The 22,675-nt window shown below is 56.9% G+C and overlaps 1 protein-coding gene across 1 annotated transcript; it reads left to right on the forward strand.

Annotated features, from left to right (window-relative positions):
* The first annotated feature begins 1,571 nt into the window (after positions 1–1,571).
* On the forward strand, positions 1,572–21,522 carry EXOC3L2 (exocyst complex component 3 like 2). Its single transcript, XM_059045199.2, has 12 exons — positions 1,572–1,616; positions 5,239–5,777; positions 8,375–9,008; positions 10,543–10,654; positions 11,651–11,752; positions 11,853–11,953; positions 12,172–12,282; positions 13,867–14,002; positions 16,965–17,087; positions 17,560–17,715; positions 18,522–18,643; positions 20,888–21,522. The coding sequence occupies exons 2-12, from the start codon at positions 5,255–5,257 to the stop codon at positions 21,165–21,167; spliced, it is 2,400 nt and encodes a 799-aa protein (XP_058901182.1). The 5' UTR covers positions 1,572–1,616; positions 5,239–5,254; the 3' UTR covers positions 21,168–21,522.
* Positions 21,523–22,675: the final 1,153 nt, after the last annotated feature.

A 22,675-nucleotide genomic window follows, 5' to 3' on the forward strand; every position in this document is an offset into this window, starting at 1 on the left:
GAATAGGGAAATCCTTTCTGACAGAAAGTAGATTCAGGGTTGCCAAGGGCTGCGGGAGGGTGAGGAGTTGGGAACGACTGCTAACGGGTTACAAGGATTTCTTTTTGGTGACAATGTTCTGGAAGTAGATGCTGGTGGGTTGTCACAACCTTGTGAATGTACTAAAAACCACTGACTTACACACTTTAACAGGGTGAATTCTATGGCACGTGAATTCTATCTCAATAAAAAAAATTAAGTTAAAAAAAAAAAAGGGAGAGATCCAACAGTGGCCACGGCCCATAACAGGCCACTTTGGTTCCAGCTCGGGCTGCCTTCCGATTACCACAGGTCCACACTGATTTGGGGAGGACATAAACTGTTTCTCCCCCTCCCCTCTAGGCCAGCAAACCAGCCCCTTTCCCAGGGCCCATTGTCTGGCAAATCCAATCCTTGAACTGAAGCCTTCAGACCTTGGAATCTTAACCCCTGATCCACCTATCCCAACCTAATGTCTACAGAGCCCTGGCTGGGGCTGGGGGAAAGCAGTGACCTGACCCCAATGTCAACCCTACCTCATCCCAACCCCAGTTTTGCTGAGGCAAGTGACCATTCTCTCAGGCCAAACACCTGGGATGCTATGCCTGAGCCCCCAAAGGGCCACCTAAACTTAAAACTCAGCCTTAAAAGTCACCCTAATCCTGCATCTCACCCCATCCAACCCCCAACCCATTCCCAGTCCCAACAGACCTGCCATCTCTATCCCCAACTTCCAATCCTTAGCTCTGATCTGTCCCCATTGGTGCAATCGGTTCCCAGATCTTTACTGAGCACCTACTATGCGCCAGGCACGCATCTAGGGGTAGCAGATGAACAAGGTAAGCAAAATCTGCTTTGAATTTATATTCGATTGGCACGGTCAGAAAATCTGCCAGGGAGACAGAGGAATTTGATCATTTCAGATTGTAGAAGGTGCTATAAAGGAACGGGCAAATCAGAGCAATGTCCCATGGGGAGAGAGAGCACAGGGCTGGCAGAAGTACTTCTGCTGGTCAGGGAATGTGTCCTTTGAGGAAAGGACTCTGGAGCTGAGACCTGGATGATAACGAGGAGTGGGGGGGCGTATGGAGACGTGGGGATGGCGGCTTTTCGGCAGAGAGAACCACAATTCCAAAGTCATGCCCAAGGGTCACCCCCTTAGGGCTCCAATCCCAGCCCCTGGGCCCAGCAGAACCTTCCTTCATGTCTTTACCCCAGAGCAGGGAACGCAAGAGAGAGCTTCGGGCTCACATCCAGCACGGGGTGTCTCCGGGGGTACCAAGGATGGTGTTGTCACCTTGGGAGGTGTGAAGAGCAGGCTGGGGGGGGGGGGCGGTGCCAATTCCGGCCTGGGGTTGGGGGCCGAGGGTGGGGACCTGACTGCGGCCTTGTCCTTCTTCCTAGCCCAACCACAGCCTGGCCTAAAAGGGCAGACAGATAACAAGTCCTTCCCGCCCCTGGCCCCAGAGAGGGAGGGGTTTCCTGACAGGAAATTGACCTCCTCTAACCCCCCCACCTCCTCAGATCCAAGCTCTCAGCAGTCCTGGCTGAAGTAGCCTCAGGACAGGACAGCAGCACAGAGGGGTACTGACAAGGAGGTGAGTCTGCGGGAGGAGGGGGCAGGGTTCACAAGCCCCTGGGGCCCTCCGAATTGGGGGCTGGACCAGAACTTGCGAGAACGGGTGCCCTGAAGCCAGGAGAGGCTGGGGGCAAAGAGAAACCCTAGGGCCTGAGCTCGGGAGGGTGCCAACCAGCAAGAGGGTGGCGGGAGGAGATGGAGGAGCTGCAGGAGGGTGCAGGGACTCTCACGGTCTGGGTTGCCCGGGAGCCACGGAGAGCTTGGAACCACCAAGGGAGAAGAGAGACAAGATGTCATTGGGTCGGAAGCTCTCTGAGTTCAGGTGGGAAGGCGGAGGCCAGAGAGGGGTGAGCGCTCTACTCCATCCCCAAGAGACGGGGTCTTGGAGATGGAGCCCTGCTGGGATGGGGTGGGGAATGAAGATGTGGATGAGCCTGAAAGAGGCTGCGCCGGTGTCAGAATTGTTTGCGGGCAAGGTCTGGAGTGCGCTTGTGTTGGACACAATTTGTCAGGGCAGCTCCCCGATGCGGGACTGGGGCTGATGACTTCTGCAGACAGGTCGGCCGGCCGGGGACCTGTTTGGGGAAAGGCTGGCAGCGAGGAAGAGGAGGAGGAGCCCAAAGAGGGAAGCTCTGGTGGCCAAGACATCCTGCAGGAGCTGGGAGGCTGGGGGCTTTGAGGGATGCCTCGGAAGTGAGTCAGGGGCCCGGCACTGGGCAGCAGACGAGGGGGCTGGAGGGGGCAGGATGTCAGTTTGCAGAGGTGGGTGTCGGAGCCAGGAAGGGGAAAGACGTCGGGCCCAGTTTTGGGAAAATGCTGCAGCCAGGTCTGAGGATGTTGGAAATGGCTTGAGGGGGATCCCGTTTAGGGGTGGATATGGGAGCCGGCGTGGGAATGTCAAATCCAGCATGGGTGGAAAAAAATCCAGTTTGGGTGATGTTGACTTCAAATGGAGGGAAACCGGAGGCCCCTGTTTCGAGGGGGAGGTGGACTTTTTTTTGGAGCGGGGGGGGGGGATGATGGAGCCATTCTGCGGATTAGGCATGTGGAGGCCGGTTTGGAAGATGAAAGACAGAGAAACCAGTGTGTGAGTAGTGTGTGTATGGGGAGGGGGGCTGGTATCGATTGCCCACAGCCATGGGGGTTCCAGGCAAGGGTTGCCATGGTGACTGCCTCCCTGGGGGATCGGGGACCATGGAGACTGGAGAGAGGGTGGGACAGTGTTTCTAGAAAGAGGAGGCTTGAGAAACGATGGCTAAGGTGTACAGGGTGAAGTCAGGGAGGAAAGAAGGGGCGTCCCCACCAGGAAAGGAGATGCTCTTGCCCATAGTTCAGCCAACCCAGGGCAGCATCAGCCTTCCTCCCACGCCCCCCGTGCGCTCCTACACCCACTGCCCCAGCTTGACGCTGTCCCTGACCTGCTCAGAACCTGTCCCGGTTCAAAACAGCCTACGTGTCCAGCCACAGGAGGATGCGCGAACATCTGAGCCTTAACACAGACCGTTCACAGTCATACGGGGAAACAGTGGGCAGCACTTGACTAGTGCCACAGAGACAGGCATGGAAAATCTCACACGTAAAACGTGAGGGCCGAAAAGCAAGATGCCGGGGATACACGGAGCATGACAGTATTTATGGAGAGTTCGAAACCACGTAAAACAGTACGTTATCTCTGGATACTGGTCTGGGTGGGCAGGCACAGGGTCAAAGTCCGCTTGGACTGGCTTTCCTTGGGAGAGGACTAGAGTGGGAGGCATCGGGGAGGGGCTTGGGGGCCTTCAGTGCATTTGCAGTGCTTGAGTCTTAGTTCCCAGACCAGGGATTGAACCCGCACCCTTGGCAGTGAAAGTGCAGGGTCCTAACTACTGGACCGCCAGGGAATTCCTGCAATGCTTGATTCTTAAAAGAAAAACAAAAACAAAAACAAAAAAAAACACAACACCCAAAGAGCAAATGCTTGCATTAGATGCAGCTAGGATCGTAAGCACAGGGGTGTTTGTTAAATTTATTTTCTATACTTTTCTGAACATTTGGAATATTTCACCATTTTCAAAAGTGCCCTTCTAAGGCTCCCAGCGCCCTCAGAAGAAAGTCCAAGCCCTTCCTTAAGGGTTTTCAAGGCCCTGTGTGGACTGCTCCTCGCCCACCTCTCCGATTTGACTTATCATGCCTCCTCTCCCACAAAGAATGAAGCCCTTGTCTCCTTCCTTCGTTTCCCCGTTTAGCACCCACTCATTCCCAGAGCGCCTGCCCTGGGAGCTGGGGACACACTGGTGACCCAGGCAGCCCCGCCCCTGCCCTCTTGGGGCTCACAGCCCAGTGGGGGACACAGGCCCAGTCCCAGAGTGGGAGTTTCAAGCGGGGTGTGCCTGACTCAGCCTGGGCATCTGGGAAGAGGCAAGGCGGGATAGCGCTGACGAGGCGTCCGGCTGGCGAGCGGGGGGCGGGGGGGGGCTGAATTTTATCTCGAGGGCACTGGGGAGCCATGGAGGGTTAAGGGAAGGGGGGAGGGGCAGGTCGGAGCCTTCACAAGGTCCTCCTAGGTAGACTGGAGAACTAGAGGCTGGAGATCAGGGAGGAGGCTGCAGCAGGGAAGCGGGGGGCAGGGGGGCTTGGACTGGAGCAGGGGCCGTGAAGAGGTAGGAGACAGGGATTAAGGAATGGGCAGGACTTGGGAAGCTTCGAGCTCCCTGAGGGCGGGGACTGGGTCTGCCTTGGCCACTGCTGTGTCCTCAGTGCCTGCTCAGGGCTGGGCCCATGTAAATACCTAATCTGTGTGTGTGTGTGTGTGTGTGTGTGTGTGTGTGTGTGTGTGTGTGTTAAAATCTACATAACATAAACTTTACCATACCAGCCACTTTAAAGTGTACAATTCAGTGGCATCGAGTACATTCGCAATGTTCTCAACCATTGCCACGAATTCCAGAACGTCTTCATCCCTCTAAAAGGAAACCCTGCACCAGTTAAGTGGTCACAGCCCAGTCCCCCTCTCCCAGTCACTGGAAACCACGAATCTTCTTTCTGTCTCTATGGATTCGTCTGTTCTGGATATTTCCCAGTAAAATGTTTGCTGGAGGAATGAATGGGGAGGGTAGAGGACACAGGGGGTACTGACTGGACAGGGGAGATGAAGCAGGTGCCCAGCTGTGCGGACAGAAGACCCGGGCAGACAGTGGGGTGGGGCCCGGGTCCCCATGCAGTCTCTGCCCTTCGCTGGCTGTGCCACCGCGGGCAAGACCCTGCCCCTCTCTGAGCCTGTTTCCTCGGGCAGTAGAAGGGCGCCCGAAGGTGATGAACACCCCGGGACAGGAGTGAGGCAGGGGAAGGGTCTGGAGGCCGATGCTTGGGGGAGAGAAGCCTGCGTCTGGAATCTGACATGCCTGGGTTTGAAACCCGACTCTGTCCCCGAATCACTGTGGGACCTTAGGCAAACACTTGTGCTCTTCTGAGCCTCAGTTTCCTCATCTGCAAAATGGGCATAGTGACGTCACTCTCTTCACGAGATTGTGCAGACTCAAGGGGTAAGTAAGCGCTCAGACCAGTGCCTGGCACACATGCCCCAACGTGCTGGGTACACAAAGGCATTGTCATCACTGCCACCCGGCATCAACACCACCGATGGTCCATTATTTTTTCCCCAGGTCCCCGCCTGTCAAAATGCCCATCCTGAAGAGTCTAGGGGTGGCAGACTCTAAGATGTCCCGGGCGGGGACACTGCCTCTGAGGTCCTCTCGGAACCCCTTTGAGGAAGCTTCGGGGCTGGAGGAAGAGGAGGCTGGGGAACTGGCGACCCTGCCCAACGGAACATCATGTCGCCGCCGTGCCACCCTGGAGAAGCTGGCAGGCCTGGCCCCCTTCCGGCTGGGCAGAACCCCTGGCCGGCGGGCGGGCAGCCCTGGGGACGGGCAGCTTCGCTCTTTCCTGGGCCGTGTGCTGACACCAGGGATCCGCAGGAGCTCAGCAGATTTTGGCCTCCTGGCCAGGCTTCAGGGGACCCGAGCCCAGGGCGACGAGGAGGCAGCTGGGGAGGCTGCCCGGAGACTGGCCTTCCTGAGACTGGGGCGTGGGCCCAAGCCCCGGCGGGCATCACTGGCTGAGAGGGTGGTGCCCGCAGGTGAGGCAGCTCCCGAGCCCCCGCCCAAGGTCCCGGAGCCCCCGAAGATAAAGGAGCCGTTGTCAGGTGAGTCGGGAGTCCCGGCCCAGACCTGCGAGGATCACAGTGTCTCCACCCGTGGCCCCATCTCCATGCACATCTCCAGCTTCCATCGGCCCACCTCCACGGACACGGCCAGCCTGTCCCCGCTGTGGTCCTAATCTCCATCACCGAGCTCCAGCTTCAGCCCCGTCTCCACCCCCAGCCCAATCTGTCCCTCTCTCCATCTGCCTTCAACCTCGTCCCCTTGTGCAACGACAACCAAGTGACCAACTTCGGTCTCATCTCCTCCAATCCCCTCCCTGTCCCCAGTTTCGACCCTCTCTCTGTTACTATCCTCAAATTCAACCTCAGTCCCATCTCCTTTCAAAGCTGCCTCTTCCAGCTTCTGGTGCTTTGCTGGCAAACTCTGGCGTGCCTCGCCTTGTAACTGCATATCCCTCCCCCCTTCCATCCACACGTGGCCTTCTCTCTGTCTTCACATCATCTTCTCCTCTGCGCATGCCTATCTTGGTGTCCAAGTTTCCCTTCTTATGAGGACACCAGTCATAATGGATCAGGGCCCGCCCTATGACCTCATTTTAACTTGCTTGCCTCTGTAAATTACCTATTTCCAAATAAGATCCCATTCTGAGGTACTGGGGGTTAGGACTTCACATATCTCTTCTTCTTGGGGTGGGGGACAAACACAGTTCGACTCAGAACGCCAGCCCTCTTGTATCCTCAACCCCAAACCCCGATGTCTTCCTCAAAGCCTTTCTGGTTTCCAGCCTCACTTATTCCAACCCCATCAGCCATCGCCACCGGAGGCACAACCGCATGCTTATTCCCAATCCATCCCTTTCGCCAAACGCCATCTTCAACCTCCCTGCTGTGCCCAACACCATGACGACCGCCAACGGGTCCAGCCCCCCGCCATAGAGCGCAGGCTCCGGACGCGCAGGCGCAGCGGCCGTGGCTCACGGGCCCAGCCGCTCCGCGGCACGTGGGATCCTCCCGGACCGGGGCACGAACCCGTGTCCCCTGCGTCGGCAGGCGGACTCCCGACCACTGCGCCACCAGGGAAGCCCCCCTTTCCCCTCTTCGGTCTCACTCCCAACCCCCAACCCCAGGGCCGTCTCAGCGTCCCCCTTCAATCCCATTCACCTCCCCCAACTTCCTCATTCAGTCCTAGTTGCACTCCCAGCCCCCATTTTCAACCTCAACCCCAAACTCAACCTCTTAAGCCCATCTCCACCCCCATCCTGAGTCTCAGTCCTAACCCCCCCATTTCCAACCTCCAACTTCAACTGTCCACATTCCTAACCCCAACTCACGCCCAGACTTCTTCAAACTCACCTCCATCTCTCCCTTCTTTCCATCCTCAACTTTCACCTAAACTCAGCTCCAAGCCCACCCCCACCCCAAACTCCAGACGACATTCTCGATTCCTTTCACGTCCCCCTCTTCGGATGTCAGCCCCAACCTCCCCCTGATCCTAAACTCCCTCACCCCAGCCTCCTCCTTCACCCCCATCCTCTTCTCCAGCCCCGGTCCTGCCCAATCCCCACCTTCCTTCAACCCTACCCCCCACCCTGTCTCTATCCCCCGCCCCCACCCCCACTCCTACCCTCCCCCCACGGACAGCCCTTGCTGCCCCATCATTGGAGAGCCCTCCCTTCAACCTGATGCCCTCGACATCCTGCGCCAGAAGTTATTTCAGCCCCTGCTCCCCAGGGACTGGGAGGGCACCACAGGGAGGTGAGAAGGGAGTGACTCAAGCCCCCGCCTTCTGGAAACGGATGGGCAGAAATAGCTCTGGCCAGGAAATAGTTTCTCTGCCAGGGAGGAAGTGGAGGGGGCTGGAGGTGTTGGGGGTAGCCCTGGGCCACTGGGGCCCTCTGCCTTCACCCAGAGGCCTCCCGAGCCCATGACTCCCCTCTCCGGGGGAGTGTGAAGTCACCAGAGAGCCACGTCACCCCTATACTTGTCCCCACCCGCGAAAGACCCATCTCTGGTCTTCATACCCTCTTCCCACCCCCATGCTCCCACCCTGCCCCCCAGTCCGCTGGCTCTCTCCATCCCTCTCCCCCTTACCTGGCTCCCTCCCTTGGCCGCCCCACTTCCTCCCATGCCTTTTTTTTGACCCTGATGCCCTTTCTCTATCCTATCCGCCCTCAACTCCCCTAACTCCTCCCCACATCCTCACCTACCCCCCATACTCTCTTCCTCGCCCTGACCCCTGACCCCGAGCCCTAACCCTTTCCTCCTTCCTCATTCCCTTAGCCCCACTTCCTCTGGCTCCTCCTCTCATCTTATCCTCTTCCTAATCAGACACCCTTTCATCTTTTGACCTCCTTCTTGTATCCAGACTCCTTCTCCCATCGCCAGACCCCGCTTCCCTTCCCTAGCACCCTCCTGTCCCCTCCCCCTTGCTCCCTCCTTCCTCTCCTCCCCCTCCCTTCTCCTAGGCCCCTCACCTGACACCCTTCTCTCTTCCCCTTCTCCTGAAACACCCCCACATCCCTCTCTGCCCCCCACCCCTCCCCCTCCCCGACCCTCTTCCCCTCGCCTCCTACACGTTTCCCTTCTTCGCCCCCTCCGCCCGGTTTCCCAGCCACTGATCTCCCGTTTTGCGCCCACAGTGCTGGAGATCCTGAGCTTGATCCAGCAGCGCGAGCTCGCGCGGGCCGACGAGCACATCTTGGAGCTGGAGGCCGAAGAGCTGGCGTCGTCGGGGGGCGGCGCGCCCGGGCCGCCCAAGGCCGAGGGCGCGGGCGGGGGCCGCCGGGCCCGGGACGTGGCTCTGCTGTACGAGGCCCTGCAGCGCGAGCTGTGGGCGCTGGTGCGCGAGACGCTGGCGGGCCCCGGGCCGGGCGCGGGCGCCGGGGCGCGCGCCGTGGCGCAGCTGGGCCAGGTGCTGGTGCAGGAGGAGGCGGCCGACGGGCGCCGGGGACCCGAGGCGGCCCGCAAGCTGCGCGCCCGCTGGGCGGAGGCAGTGGCGCGTGCGGCCCGGGAGCGCCTGGAGGCGGCGGCGCCAGGGGCGCCCGGGGGCCTGGCCGGGCAGCTGGAGGCGCTGCGGGGGCGGCTGCTGGAGGACATGGGCGTGGTGCGGGGCCGCCTGGCGCCCTCCTACCCCGCCGGCCTGGGCGCCTTCGGCGTCTACCTGCGCGGCTACCACGGCGCGCTGGCCGAGTGGATCGGGGCCGCCGCCCGCCGGAGGCTGCCGCTGGCCGACCGCTACGCGCTGCTGCACTGGCACAACCAGGTGTACCCCAGGTGAGCGGGGGGCCTAGGGATCGGCTGCCCCAAGCTTGGCTGCCCCAAGCTCGCTTCCCCCCACTCCCTCCAGCCCCGGCCCCTTCAGAACCTAAGGACCCTCCTGGACCTTCATTCCTAGAACCTTAATATCGTTGACCCTTCCAGGCTCAGCACTGGTGACATTTACAACCCGAGGATCTTAGCGCTCTCCACGCTTCCGGCGCTAGAACCTCAGCAACAGGGATCCTTCCGGTCCTAGAACCTTACCACCCGCCGTCCTTCCGGTCCTAGAGCCTTAGCATTGTAGACCCTTTCAGTCCAAGAATCTTTAGAATCATCACTCTTAGGATCTTAGCACGGCCCACCCTTCCAGTCCTAGAAACTTAACATCAATGAGCCTTCTCGTCCTAAAATCTTGGCACTGTTGACCCTTGGAATTCTAGAACCCTTACACTGCTTTCGCCTTAGACCCTAGGGCACAAGCGCCGATGACTCTTCCAATCTTAGAACTTTAGAACTGATGACAATTTCAATCCTAGAACGTCAGCGCCAACAAGCCTTCGAATCCTACATCTTGGCTTCATGCCCCCTTTGGATCCTAGAACTCTGACACTGTCGGTCCTTCCAGTTTTAGGATGGTAGCACTTTTGGTCCCTTGAACTCTATAATCTTAGCATCTAGAACCTGAGTACCGTGGACCCTCCCAGTCCTAGAATCCTATAACCATTGAGCCTTTGGATCTTAAAACATTTCCATTCTTGTCGCTGGGGGATGGAGTACGGTGATCAGCTATGACTGGGTCCCTACAGGCTCCAGGGAAAAGGGACTTAGCCAAACCCAAACCACAGGTTGGAGGGTCAGGGAGTGGGTGGTCCCTCATTGAAATCAGGATGCTGTCACCAGAAGAATGGGAAGGCAACAGTTACCAACACTGACCTGTCCAGATCCCATCTGGGAATATATGTTCATGACACTCACATGCCATCCATGAGAGATGGAGGAGGAATAGAGAGCCTGGGATGGTGAGACATGAGTGAAGTCTGATTTGCAGGGAGACGGGGCTTCTGGCTGAGAGGATGCCATGAGCAAAGACCTGGTGTGTGCAGGGCTGGTGGGGAGGTGTGGGGAGCATGACGGCATGGCACAGGCCAGGGCATGCAAGAGGGTAGAGGCTGGGAGTGAGGTCTGGAGTGGCGAGGCCTCCAAGGCTAGGCGAGGACGTAGGGACTAGGGGCGGAGGTGGAAGGGAGCTTCTGTCTGGTGAAGCTCTGGTGGGTGAGACCTTGCGTGCCAGGTCATAGAGCCTTGGACTTGACCCCTACGAGTCTTGCCCGGACACCATCCATCAAGGAGCTGACTCAGGGAACTGGAGCCAGGGGAGCAACAATTCCAGAGACTTCCTTTGAGGGATGAGCAGAGCTGGCCCCAAGAGAGGAAGGGAGAGGCCCAGGTCACAAACACACAGGCTGTGAAGGGATGGGGGTGGGGAGGGGTTCAGCTGCCCAGCCCCACCTCTCACAGACCACCCCCTGTTTCTAACCCCCACCCCCAGAGAGGTCCTAGGTCTGGTGGACATGGTCGCCCTGGAAAATGGGGAGCTGGAGCCCCTTCTGTCCCCTGGCACCCTTCGTGGCTTGGAGGATGAATGTGTCACAGACGTTAAGGTACCTGGAACTTGGCTTTGCTGATCAGGGAGCGGGAGGCGCTCTGCAGAGAGGGAGGGGTAACACTGAGCTTTGGGGCCTCTCTCCGCCCCCTTTCCCTATCTCCCTCTCCCCTTGCCCTTTGTGGACTTCCGAGTTCCGTCCAAAAGACATAGAAATGTGAGCCCATACCGATCACTTCTGTCTTATGTTCAGTGTATCCAAAGCACCCGGCCGGGCGTGGAAACACGCAGTAAAGATTCAATACATTCAGACACTTCAAATCTTACAGCAAGAGAGAGTCAGTCACAGAACCTCAGCTCGCAGACTCAGAGACTCACAGAAGGAGGGCATCCAAGCATCTCTGCGTATAAGCAGGGCTGATAGTAAACACGGTTACTAACTGGCCGGGCACAGGCACCGCTGAGCAGAATGCCCCAAGCTGTAAACAGCCATTCCAGCCACAGGAGTGTTTCCGGTCTAAAAGCTGGTCCTGCCCCAGCCACAGAAATCAGTATCTTTGCAACTTGAGAGCTTTGAATCTCAGGACTGAACAAGTCTACATTCTCAGACTCACTGAATTGAAGACAACATAGGACCAGAGAATCAAGAGATGTGTAAACCTTAGAATCCTAGACAGCTGGAATTCTTGAATCACAGAATTTGGAAATCGTGAAAGAATTGTCTTGCAGACCTGAGAGCAGAGTCTTAGAATCATCAGATCATGAGAAAATAAGCCCTTAAACCCCTCTGGCTATTAGATGGAGGAGGCTTAAAACCACAGACTCAATATCAAGTGCCAAATTGTAGGCTTAGGAATGGAAGGGTCTGGGGAAGTTTTCTGGTCCAGGCTCTCTCCCCAGCGTTACCCTGATGAGCTCACAGGTAGAATCCAGACCTGCTGGGGGCTGAGGGGCGGGACGGCGGGGGAAGAGGGGGGAGTCGTGGTGTGAGAAAGGGAGGGAGAGGCTCCCAGGGACTCTGACTCCCGCCTCTCCCCCCTCTTCCCCGCTCCAGGCTCAGACACGGGCAGCCCTGCTTCGGGTGCTGCAGGAGGACGGGGAGCGTTGGGCGAGTGCGGAGGACCCGTCCAGCAGCCTGGCGCAGGACGTGTGTAAGGTAGGGGCCGGGGAAGAGAAAGGAGAACCAGCTGGACGGTGACCAGCGGGAAAGTGGGACCTCACCTCCCCGTCACTTCTCGCCCCCCTGGACCGCGCAGCTGCTGGAGGAGCACACAGAGCAAGCACCCCGCATCAGCCAGGAGTTTGGGGAACGGATGGCCCACTGCTGCTTGGGGGGGCTGGCAGAGTTCCTGCAGAGGTACGGAGGGCTGGGGGGCAGGGCGCAGGGCTGGGGCGGCGGTGGGGCATCTGGACCCGGGAGCCGGCAGAGAGACGAGAGCTGAAACCGAATCAAGTCAGGATGGGCAGGGGCGCCTCTGTGGGGATCACAGGCTTCGCTGGGCCGAGCGCCCGGCCAGGGACCCTTATCCAGGGGTGCTCCCCCTGTCTACCACCCTCCCTTTCTCCTCCCACCAGCTTCCAGCAGCGCGTGGAACGATTCCATGAGAACCCGGGGGTCCGGGAGCTGCTACCCGACACCTATATCAGCAGGACCATCTCCCTGGTCAATTGTGGGCCCCCCCTGAGGTGAGAGCACCCACGGCGTGTGGGCGAGAAGGCCAGTCCCGGGTGACAAGCTGAACTGGGGTGCCTGGATCCTGGGTGGGGATCGCAGAGCTAGCCCCGAGAGGCATATACAGGGGACCTTAGAAGCCTAAAACCTGGGAGTCCTAGAAAGAACCATAGCATCACAGAGCACTAGAATTATAGAGTAATCAGAACCTGGGAGTGTTAGAATTACAGGAACCTAGAAGCCAGACTCTAGGGATTACATTTTTTTTAACATTTTTATCTTATAATACTTTCCTTGTATAGTTGATTTAGCATGTTGTGTTGATTTCTGCTGTACAGCAAAGTGATTCAGTTATATTACTTTACCTTTTTATTAACTTATTTCTAATTGAATTTTTAAAATTGGGAATGCATTCAAGATACAATAAGGCACACAGTGAAAAGCCTCCCTCCCCCACTCCTTCCCTCCGGTTATTGCTAACGGCCTCACATATCTTTCCAGGGGTATTTGATACATTTACCAGTAAATGTGTATAAATAATGTATATATGCATAGCTATCCATGCATATGCATATTTCATAATATACAAGTAAATCTATTACTATGTGCATACATATTATTCCTTTTCCTTAAAAAAAAATACAAATGGTAGAATATTGAACACATTCTGTCCTTTTCCACTTAACACCTTGGGGCTTCCCTGGTGGCGCAATGGATAAGAATCTGCCTGCCAATGCAGGAGACACAGGTTCAATCCCTGGTCCGGGAAGATCCCACATGCTGTGGAGCAACTAAGACCATGCGCCACAACTACTGAGCCTGCGTGCCATAACTACTGAAGCCCTCACGCTTAGAGCCCACGCACTGCAATGCAGCCAAAACTAAATAAATAAATTTATATATGTAAAAAAAAAAAAATCTCAGTCAACACTTAACACCTTGGAGATCTTTCTGTTAGCACCTGAAGGGTTCCCACCAGTTTCTTTTATATCTTTTATAGCTGAACTGACTTCCACGTTTGGATGTGCCGTCACTCATTTAATCTGTCCCCAGTGGATAGACAGTTGCCTCCACTTTTTTGTAGAGAAAAACCTGGCACATCTGTCAACTCCCACAAGTGTGGGGACTAGGGATACATTCTCAGAAGGGGATCTGCTGGGATGTGGGCAGAAAGTGCCCAGTTGCCCTCCAAACCAAGTTATTCTCCTTTCAGTGATGGAGAGGGTCATCAACTGTTACAATGACAGAAGATGAGAAGGGTCGAATTTTAGAATTACAGTCCCTTAGAAGCACAGACTTTTAGGATGGAAGCATCCCCACTCTCACCCAGAAAGCAGCGAGAGAAACAGACCCCTTCCTCCCCACTCCATCCCCCAGACTCCCAGCCATTCCACAGAGCCCCCCAACCCCCAACCCTCCAGACATCCCCTATTTCTCAGCCCCCAGGCCCCCCCAGAGCCCCTGACTTCCCCCAGCTCCCCATCTGACCTGTCACCCCTGTGCCCCACAAAATAGGGTCCATCTAATGGGAGACAGGTCCAGGCAGTTGGGCCGAGATGTTGAGGCTCCTTGACTTTTGGCTCCACTGATCCCCACAGGGCTCTGGCGGAGCGCCTGGCCCGGGTGGGACCCCCTGAGAGTGAGCCGGCCCGGGAAGCAGCAGCCAGCGCTCTGGACCGGGTGACCCGACTCTGCCACCGCATCCTGACCGACCTGCTGTTCCAGGAGCTGCAGGTGAGAGAGGCAGTGGGCTGGGTGGGGGGGGGCAGGGCCAGGAGCGGGGAGTGCCCCCCGCCGCATCCTGCAGTTCCTTTCAGCCCATGACTCAGTGTTCGGGAAGCAGAGGGGGTGGGGGTGGGGGTGATGGCCATGTCTGGGCCGTTTGGGGGGGGGGCACAGGAAGGAAGAGGTGGGAGGATATGGTCAGGGGGAGGATAGAGAGCGATCAGCACCAAGGGGCCTAGGGGACTGGGTGGAATCCCTCCTCACTGAGGTCCTCCAGATCCCTGTCCAGTCTCTCCTAGACCCTAGGGCCTCATTCACTCATCCCCGGGGTCCTGCACATGCCCAGAGGGGACTAGGTTCAGAGGTGGGTGAGAGTGGGGGTGAGGAGCTGGTGGGAGTACCCGGGAATGGAACTGAGAGGTGTGCACGTTCCTGGTTGTAATTCGTGCTCAATCCACATTGTACGTCGGGTTGTGTCCCACCTCTGCTTAGAACCCTCCGTGGCTCCCAGCTCACTTAGGGCGAAAGCCAAAGTCCTCCCTGTGGCCCCCGAGGCCCACATGGTCTGCCCTTTCCCTCTCTGCCCTCATCTCCTTCCACTTTCCTCCTTGCCCCTTGCTGCTCCTTAACGTGTCAGACACATTCCAACCTCAGTACCTTTGCACCTGCTCCCTCTGCCTGGACTACCCTTCCCTCGATAGCCACAAAGCTCCCTCTCTCACCTCTTTCAAGTTTTGAGTCAACTGTCACCTTCTCAGAAGGACCTCCCCTGACTGCCCTATTTAAAATAGAAGCCCCTGAGATTCCCACATGCCCACCCCCGCCAGCCACTCTATTTGTTTCCAAAGCACTTATCACCACCTGCCATGCTATATCCTTTGCTTTTTTTTTTTTTTTTCCAATCTGTCTCCTCCCATTGGAATGTCAGCTTCTCAAGGGCAAGGATTTGTTGGAATGTTTCTAAAATAACTTTTCTATTATGGAAAATTTCAAACATACACAAAAGTAGGCAGAAATACAGAATGACCTCTTGTGGACCAGCTCCAGCAAGTATCAGCTCCACCTCTCCCCCCACCTCTCCTGCCCACTGGATTCTTTTCAAGCACATCTTTGGCATCCTATCACCATCCATCAACACTTTAGCCTGTATCTCCAAAAGATAAGGAACCCAGCCTTTATAAACAAACGTAACCGCAGTGCCATTTTCCTACCTAACAAATGGAACAATCATTTCTTAATATCATCAAATATCAGATCAGAATTCAGAGGCCCCCAAGTGCTTATAATTATCAAGCGCTTGGAGTTTTGTCTATCTCCTTTTGTGCGGTGTCTCCAAGCGCTCTCTAATGTATCCCCAGTGATCCACCCAGGGCTGGGCCACGGGAAAGGTTCAGAGAGTGTTTGTTGAATGACTGAATGGACAAGCATGGGAATGAAAGTAAGCGAGTGTTGGGGGGAAGGGGGTACGGGCTTTGTTCCAGGCCTGGCTGTACTGCTTCCAGGTGGGGGGGACTTAGGCAAATGGCTTTCCTCTTGGGGAGGGTCTATGTGAGCTCATCTGGACAATGAGCCCAGAAACTCCTGGCTTCTCAGACGGCTGTGAGGAAGCAATGGGCTTGTGGCCATCAAGTACTTAGCGTGGGTCCTGGCCCTCGGGTATTGGCCATCGGGGAACTTCATAAACGTACAGAGTTTATAGCAACAGCAACACGTCCTGAGCTGAGTGCTGTACCAAGAGCGTCAGCTCATTTGATTCACACCTGCTTTCCAACAAAAGCCCACAGGCCTCATTTTGGGAGGTTCAGCAAATTGGGCTGCTATGGGATGAGAAAACAGGAAGGGGGTGCCGGGCTGAGTGGGAATAGGAACCTGCTTCAGACCCCCGTGGACACCAACCCCAGGGGTGTCCGGGCACCTCGTGTTCTCAGTGTCCGTCCGACAGCAGCGTCTCCCCCTCGGTCCCCCCAGCCTCCACCTGAGGGACAGACCCACTGCCCATCCCACCTCCAGGATCCAGCTGCCTCCCTCCCCTCCCCCCACTGGTGGCCACTTACTACAGCCTATGAATCTACCACCTGCATTCTACCACCTGCATTCTCCTTTCCCCCTCCTCGTCCCTTCTCACCCCTTCCCCTCCTTCCAGACCCCCCATTTCTGCCTCAGTCTTGCCCCCTCCCAGCCATCTCAGTGAGGCACAAAGCTGACCCTCTCCCTCTTCTGCTTAGAACCTGCCATGGATCCCCAGTGCCCTCAAGAGAAATCTGGGGCTCCTCACAAGCCCAGGAGGCCTGTGTGCTCTGCTCGGTTCACCTGACCAGCCCCATCTCTTCACTGGGCAGTCATACAGGCCTCCCCCACCATCCCCCTGATTAGAAGGGTCCTAGCTTGCTTTAAAGCTCTGCTCGCTCTGTCTTGAAGTTCTTAATACTTTTTGAACAAAGGGTCTCCCGTGTTCATTATTGCGTTGGGCCCATGAATTATATAGATGGTCTTGCCAGCCACACTGATCTCCTTTCCGGCCCTCCGACCCGCAAGCCCATCTGAAATCTGAATCTTCTTCGCACTGGCTTTCCCCTCGGATTGAGATTGAGCCACTCCCTCTCCCACCGCTCACTTGGCTAACAGTGACCATCTATCTTCCTGGCCTCAGCTCTGGTGCCCCCTCCTCCAGGAAGCCCTCCTTGACTCTCTGTGCTAACTCAGGCTGGGTTTCCTAAACCCCTGGGCTCCCTCTTTCCAGCCGTGGCCACTCTGGGTGGTCACTGTCTGGGGAACGGGTCTGTCTCCTCTTCTGGAGGAGAGCCCCAGGAGGGCAGGGCTGGACTGTCTCTGCACTGCTGTGTCCCCAGCACGGCGCAGCCCTGGTTCAGCTCGGAGCATGCGTTTTGGGAACAAATGTTGAATTGATCTATGAAGAAAGGGGGCGGAAGGGAGGCGAACTGTGACCCTCTGCCCACTCTGTCCCACCCAGCCGCACTTCAGCAAGCTGATGCGCAGGAAGTGGCTGAGCGGCTCGGAGGCCCTGGACGGCATCGTGGGCACGCTGGGCGCCAAGGCCCTGGCGCTGCGCAGGATGCAAGATGAGCCTTACCAGGTGCATCTGCTTGTGCGGGGGAGGGACGCAAGGTGGAACCCGAGGCCGGTGGGGGGAGGGTGGGAGAGCGGAGCTAGAGCGCTCAGAGGGGAGAGACCCCTTCTAGGTGGGGAGAAGCGCTCTCAGGGCGAGATAGGTGGCGCTCTACCGGGTCAGCGCGGAGGGTGCCCGCGGATACCGCGGTGCAGCGCGGGATGCTGGCAGGGTTTGGGGCCTCTGGATGGTGGAGCTCCGGAGAAAGCGGAGAGGGCTGGGATGGGGCACCGTTTGGGGGCCGGTGGGGGAGGGTCCGCGAGCTGATTAGGGGGGGGCAGGACAGGGGTCACCCACTGGGAGCCGGGAGGGCCGCCGGCGGCTGGGGGTGGGCAGGGGTTCCCGTTGGGTGTCTGGAGCGGGAGCGGGCGGGTGGGAAGCGGGGAAGCGGGGGGGTCGCCGGCGGCTCACACCCCCTCGCGTCTTCCCGGGTCCCCAGGAGCTGGTGGCCGAGCTGCACCGGCGGGCGCTGGTCGAGTACGTGCGGCCCCTGTTCCGCGGGCGCCTGCGCTGCGGCTCCGCGCGGACCCGCAGCCGCGTGGCCGGCAGGCTCCGGGAGGACGCGGCGCAGCTGCAGAGGCTGTTCCGACGGCTGGTCAGTGCGGCCCGGGGGCGGGGGGCTCCGAAACTACGGAAAACCTTGGCTTCCGGGAATCCCCTGACTCGATAGCCGGGGGCGGAGGCGGGGGCTTAGAAAAAAGACCCTCACCCAATTTGCAGCCAATAGTAACACTCTGATCTTCGCCCTCTGAGGGTAAAAATTGGCTAACTGAAAGAGAGAGCGCTCTGGGCGCAAATGAAGAGAAAAATGGTCCCTATGCCTCGTTGTAGGGATTAGATAAGTGCCATTAAAAAGGCTTAGGACCTAAACATTAGCTATTATTATAAGCACAGATAGTCGCTAAATGCAAGAGAAACTCACAACCTTAGCGTTCCCAAATCCAAGCATTTAAAAATCAGCAAATCTTATTTGTACCCAGTTGTAATGAGCTGGACGGGAAGGGTCTCACTGAGCCGCTATTCCAGGAGTTTCTAACCTAGAGTCCTTGGAATTTTCTTTTTAATTTGGGGGGAGATAATTGTAGAGTCACATGCAGTTATAAGAAAGAATGCAGAGAGATCGCTGGCATACCTTATGCAGTTTCCCCCAATGGTAACATTTTGCAACTTTAGAATAGGTTTTGAGGGGTGTCCCCGAGCCCCAAATTATCTGCAAAACTGGGAGTAGGTTATATTATGGATTTTTCTTCAAATTTCCAAAGGTTCCAGATAACCTCTGACTGCAGTCTGCCCTCTGCCCGGTTTTACGGACGAGAAAACTGCCAGACGAGGCGAGGCCTTGGGAGGCTGTGGTTTCGAGGGGGTGGGTGTTGAGTGTGAGCCCGGGGTCTCTCCCTGCAGGAATCCCAGGCCTCGTGGCTGGACGCCGTGGTGCCCCGTCTGGCCGAAGTTCTGCATCTGGAAGACACGCCCAGCATCCAGATGGAGGTGGGGATGCTGGTGCGGGACTACCCGGACATCAGGTGAGGTCCCCGCCCCCACGCCGGCTTGGTTCCTTTTTGCCCTCGCTGCCGCCGGGCCGAGGTCTCCCGGCGAGCCTTGGCATCCGTCCCTGCATTTCCTGCCCCTTGGGCGAGGGAGGGAGGTGGCGAGCGTGTCTGACGGCCGTTTCCTGCTGGAACCAGGGCATTATTAATACGATTTCCCTCCTTCTCTTGCCGCCGCCGCCGTCGCTGCCGCCGCCGCCGCCACCAGGGCTCGCAAACAAACAAGCAGCCACAGGAAGCCCAGGGCAGGGGGGCGCGGGGCCGCCCGGCGGCAGGAAGGGCCGGCCCAGCTGGGGAGCCGCGGGGAACACGGGGACACGCACGGGCACACGGGCGCACACGCACCGGGACGGTGGCAGGCGCCGTTCAGATCCTGATGGACCATTTCCTTTCTCTGTGATCCTCTCTGAGCCCCAGTTTCCTCTTCTGATCCATGGGGACAGTAATACTCTTTTCATAGGATTATTGGGGGCTGATTAATCATCATCCGTGGTGACAGCGGTAACAATACCAATTCTTGCTTATTGAGTTCTTATGTCAGACCTAAGAAAGCATCTTACATACCCACTCTGTGAGTGTTATTTTATTTATTTTTGTAGGCAGTATTTGAGCATTTTATTCTTTGGCTGCAAGGCTGCAGCATGTAAGAGTTATTTTAGAATATAAGCTATTTGAGAAAATCTTTGCACGTCAAAGGCAGCAGTATTCTGAGTGCTTAGCACCGTCCGAGGCAGGCGGAAATTAAGTAGCTGACCCCAATGTTATGCTAGCCAGCAGCGAAGTTGGGACTTGAGCCCAGGCAGCAGGCTCTAAAGCTGGTACACCTGACCAACACACAGCACTGCCACTTGCATAAGAGGTGGTGGCAGTCCTGCAGTGCTAGTCGGGCATACAGACACTCTGTAGGCAGAGAGACAAGCCCCCAGGACCCAGGAGTAAGGCATCAGCTGGGGTGAGGTTGAGGACGTGGGGCTGAAGGTGAGGATTCTGGAACTGATTCAGGATGGGCGGTCCTGCTTCTGAGGTGTGGGGCTTATGCCCTTGGGAAGGCACAGAGCCCTGGAGTCGCATGGGGGCCAGGGTCCCGGCATTCCTGCTGGGTTGGGGTTTCTGAACTTGAATCTGAACTTGGATATGCAGCTGAGTTTGAACCGTCTCAAGCTGGGCTGGGAGGAGTGGTTCCAAAGCTGAGTCTGGGGGCTGTGCTTTGCATCTCTATTGAGCTGGAAGGTTCTTGAGCCCCATTTTGGATGAGTGTTTTGGAGCTGTGGGGATTCCAAACTTGGGATGCGGGAGGGTGAAGAGACTGAGCTGGGTTGAAGGGGGTGGTGAAGACCCCAGAACTCTGTTTGAAATGAAAGTTCTGGAAATGAATGTTGGGTGCAGGATCTTGAGTTGCAATATGATGGTGGTTCTGGAGTTGAGTTTTGGATCCGGGATCTGGAGCCGAGATTGGGGTGAAGGGAAGGTTCCACTGTGTTGGATTTAGGGGCAAGGGTTGTGCAACAGAGTGTTTTGAGCACAAAGTTTCTGGTTGGAGTGAGGGTCCCCATGGTGAATTTTAAGTTCTGGAGGAGAATTTTACTTGAGAACAATTCCAGGAATGGGTTAGAGGTGAAGTGAGTGTCCCAAGGCCGAATTTGGAGGAAGGTTCTGGAACAGCAGTGGTGAAGACTCCAGACCTGGTGCTGGGGTGAGGTGAGGGTTAGGATAGGGATGTGGTGAGCACTTCCGGCTGGATTTGAGTGATGCTGTGGGGCTGTTTGAGATGAAAGTGAAGATGAAGTTAAGGGTTGCTGTAGAGTCCAGAGCTTAAACAGGTGCAAGGGTACCAGAATGGAAATTCAGGAGCTGTCTGAGCCAAGTTGGGGGTAAAGATGGAAAGTTATTTTAATCAGGAGCTGAGATGGGGCAAAAAGGAATATCCTTGTGCTGGGTTGGGAGGTGACAGTTCTGGAATCCATTGTGAGTAGGAGGATTTGGAAATATTTGGAAGGGAGGCTCTGGAGGGGGGCTGGTATGAAGCGGAGGGGGGGGATCTAGGGGTGCTGGTGGGAGGGCGGGATGTGGGGGGCCCTGGTATGGAGGAGGAATCCAGAGGGAGCGAAGGGGCTCCAGAGCTAAGGCAGGTTCTGGAACAGATGCCCGGGTGGGGCCCACAGGTGGGCTGGGAGTGTGTCTGGAGGACCCCGTGGCACCTGTCCCCTCCTCTACCCACAGGCGGAAGCACGTGGCAGCCCTCCTGGACATCCGTGGCCTGCACCACACAGTCGCCCGCCACGAGATCCTGGCGGTGGCCCGGGACTTGGAACTCTCTGAGGGGGGAAGCCTGTCGCCCCCCCGGGACCGTGCCTTCTTTGCAGACATCCCTGTGCCCCGGCCGCCTTTCTGCCTCAGCCTCCCTCTCTTCCTGGGCCGCCTCTCCCTCTCCCGGCTGGCCTGCCTGCCCTGGCCTCGGCCTCCATCTCCGTCTCCATCACGGCCCCGGGCCCAACACTGAGACTCTCCCGGCTCCACCTCAGTGCCCCCCATCTCTGCTGCTGACAGACCATCCTCCCGACTCCCCGTCTGGGGCCACAGACCCCTGGGCTGGCAAGATCATTAGAGGTCTCCTCACCTACCCCCAAACTCCCTGTACAGAAGAGAAAGCGGCCAGAAGGAGCAAGGACTTTCCCGAGGCCATGAAGCCCGTTCCAGCGCCACCTCCCCAGCCCAGTGAGTGGTGGGTGGTGTTTTGGAAGGCTCAACAGAAATATCCCAGGCCCCCCCTTTCCCCTCACCTCAAGGTCTGGCCTCAATCCAATGTATTAAGGAACGTACGATACTTAGAATAAAGAGGTTTCTATTTAACACAAGGAAGGGCTGAGTCCCCAGTGTGTGGGGGGGAGGAAGGACCCGGGGCAGGGCCCAGGGCCAAGGGCTTCTCACACGCCCAAGGCCGGGCTAGGGTCCAACTCTTGGGCAGGGCAGTGGAGGCTGAGGCAGGCCCTGCAGTGCAGGAGCAGCCGGGCCGCCCTGTTTACACCAAGTCCCCAAGGCTGCGTGACTCCACAGCAGGCCCTTGACCTCTCTGAGCCAGCGTCCCTCATTTTGTCAACCCCAAAGTGCCTTCTTTCCTGGGCCTAGTGGGTCCACGTTGGCAAGCGCCCCCCCGCCCCCCATCCTTAGCCGGGAAACTGTATCAAGAGAGGAAGGAGGTTGGGGGCAGGGCTGGCGGCATCCAGGGCGCCCTCCTGGGTTGACGCAGGAAAATGTCAGGGTGGGAAAAATTCCAGCCTCTCACCCCCAGCCCTGCCGGATCCTGGTCCCCACGGAGACCTTGAGGTCACCTCCTTGCTGACCCCTGCCCCTCCGGCCCAGTTGGACAGCCTGTGATGGATGCTTCCTGGCATGGCTTTTTTTTTTTTTTTTTTTTTTTTTTTTCCTGCAAAGTCGGAAGGAGGAGGCAGCCAGGGGTCAGCGTGGAAGCTGCGGTTGGAACCTCACGCACACTTGAACTCACGTTTGAAGGTGGGGACTCGGGACTCTTGGAGCCCCAGGGCTGTGTGACGCTGGATAGGAAGCTGACCCTCTCTGGGCTGTGGTTCCCGTCCCTCTCTGAGGAACTGCTTAACCTCTCTTTGCCCAAGACAAGGTGAGATGCCCAGAGGATACATGCACCTCACTTGACGTCCTAAAATGACACTTTCAATGTCACTGATATACAAGAGAGGAGTTGAGGAATGAACATTTTGTACGTATTTAATTAAAGATGTATTCACCGTGGTTTGGCCAGGTTCTTTTCAGATTTTGGTGCCCCGCTTAAAAACGGCTGTATTGAAATATAATTTACACAGCAGACAATTCATCCATTTAAAGTGCACAGTTCAGTGCAATCACCCCTGCAGTCAATTTTAGAAAATTTTCAGCACCCCCCGCAAAGAAACCCTGCACCCCTTAACCATCAACCCAACCCCTGTATCCCTCTGTAGATTTGCCTATTCTGGACATTTCGTATAAATGGGATCA

This window comes from Kogia breviceps, chromosome 18 (genome assembly GCF_026419965.1).
Source record: "Kogia breviceps isolate mKogBre1 chromosome 18, mKogBre1 haplotype 1, whole genome shotgun sequence".
In the NCBI taxonomy this organism is placed as follows: domain Eukaryota; kingdom Metazoa; phylum Chordata; class Mammalia; order Artiodactyla; family Physeteridae; genus Kogia; species Kogia breviceps.

Excerpts from the sequence above, each read along its gene's own strand:
- EXOC3L2 (XM_059045199.2), top strand. The coding sequence starts at position 5,255 with ATGCCCATCCTGAAGAGTCTAGGGGTGGCAGACTCTAAGATGTCCCGG. Across the intron at positions 12,283-13,866 it reads AATTGTGGGCCCCCCCTGAG|GGCTCTGGCGGAGCGCCTGG; the intron begins GTGAGAGCACCC and ends TGATCCCCACAG. Across the intron at positions 17,088-17,559 it reads TGCAAGATGAGCCTTACCAG|GAGCTGGTGGCCGAGCTGCA; the intron begins GTGCATCTGCTT and ends CCGGGTCCCCAG.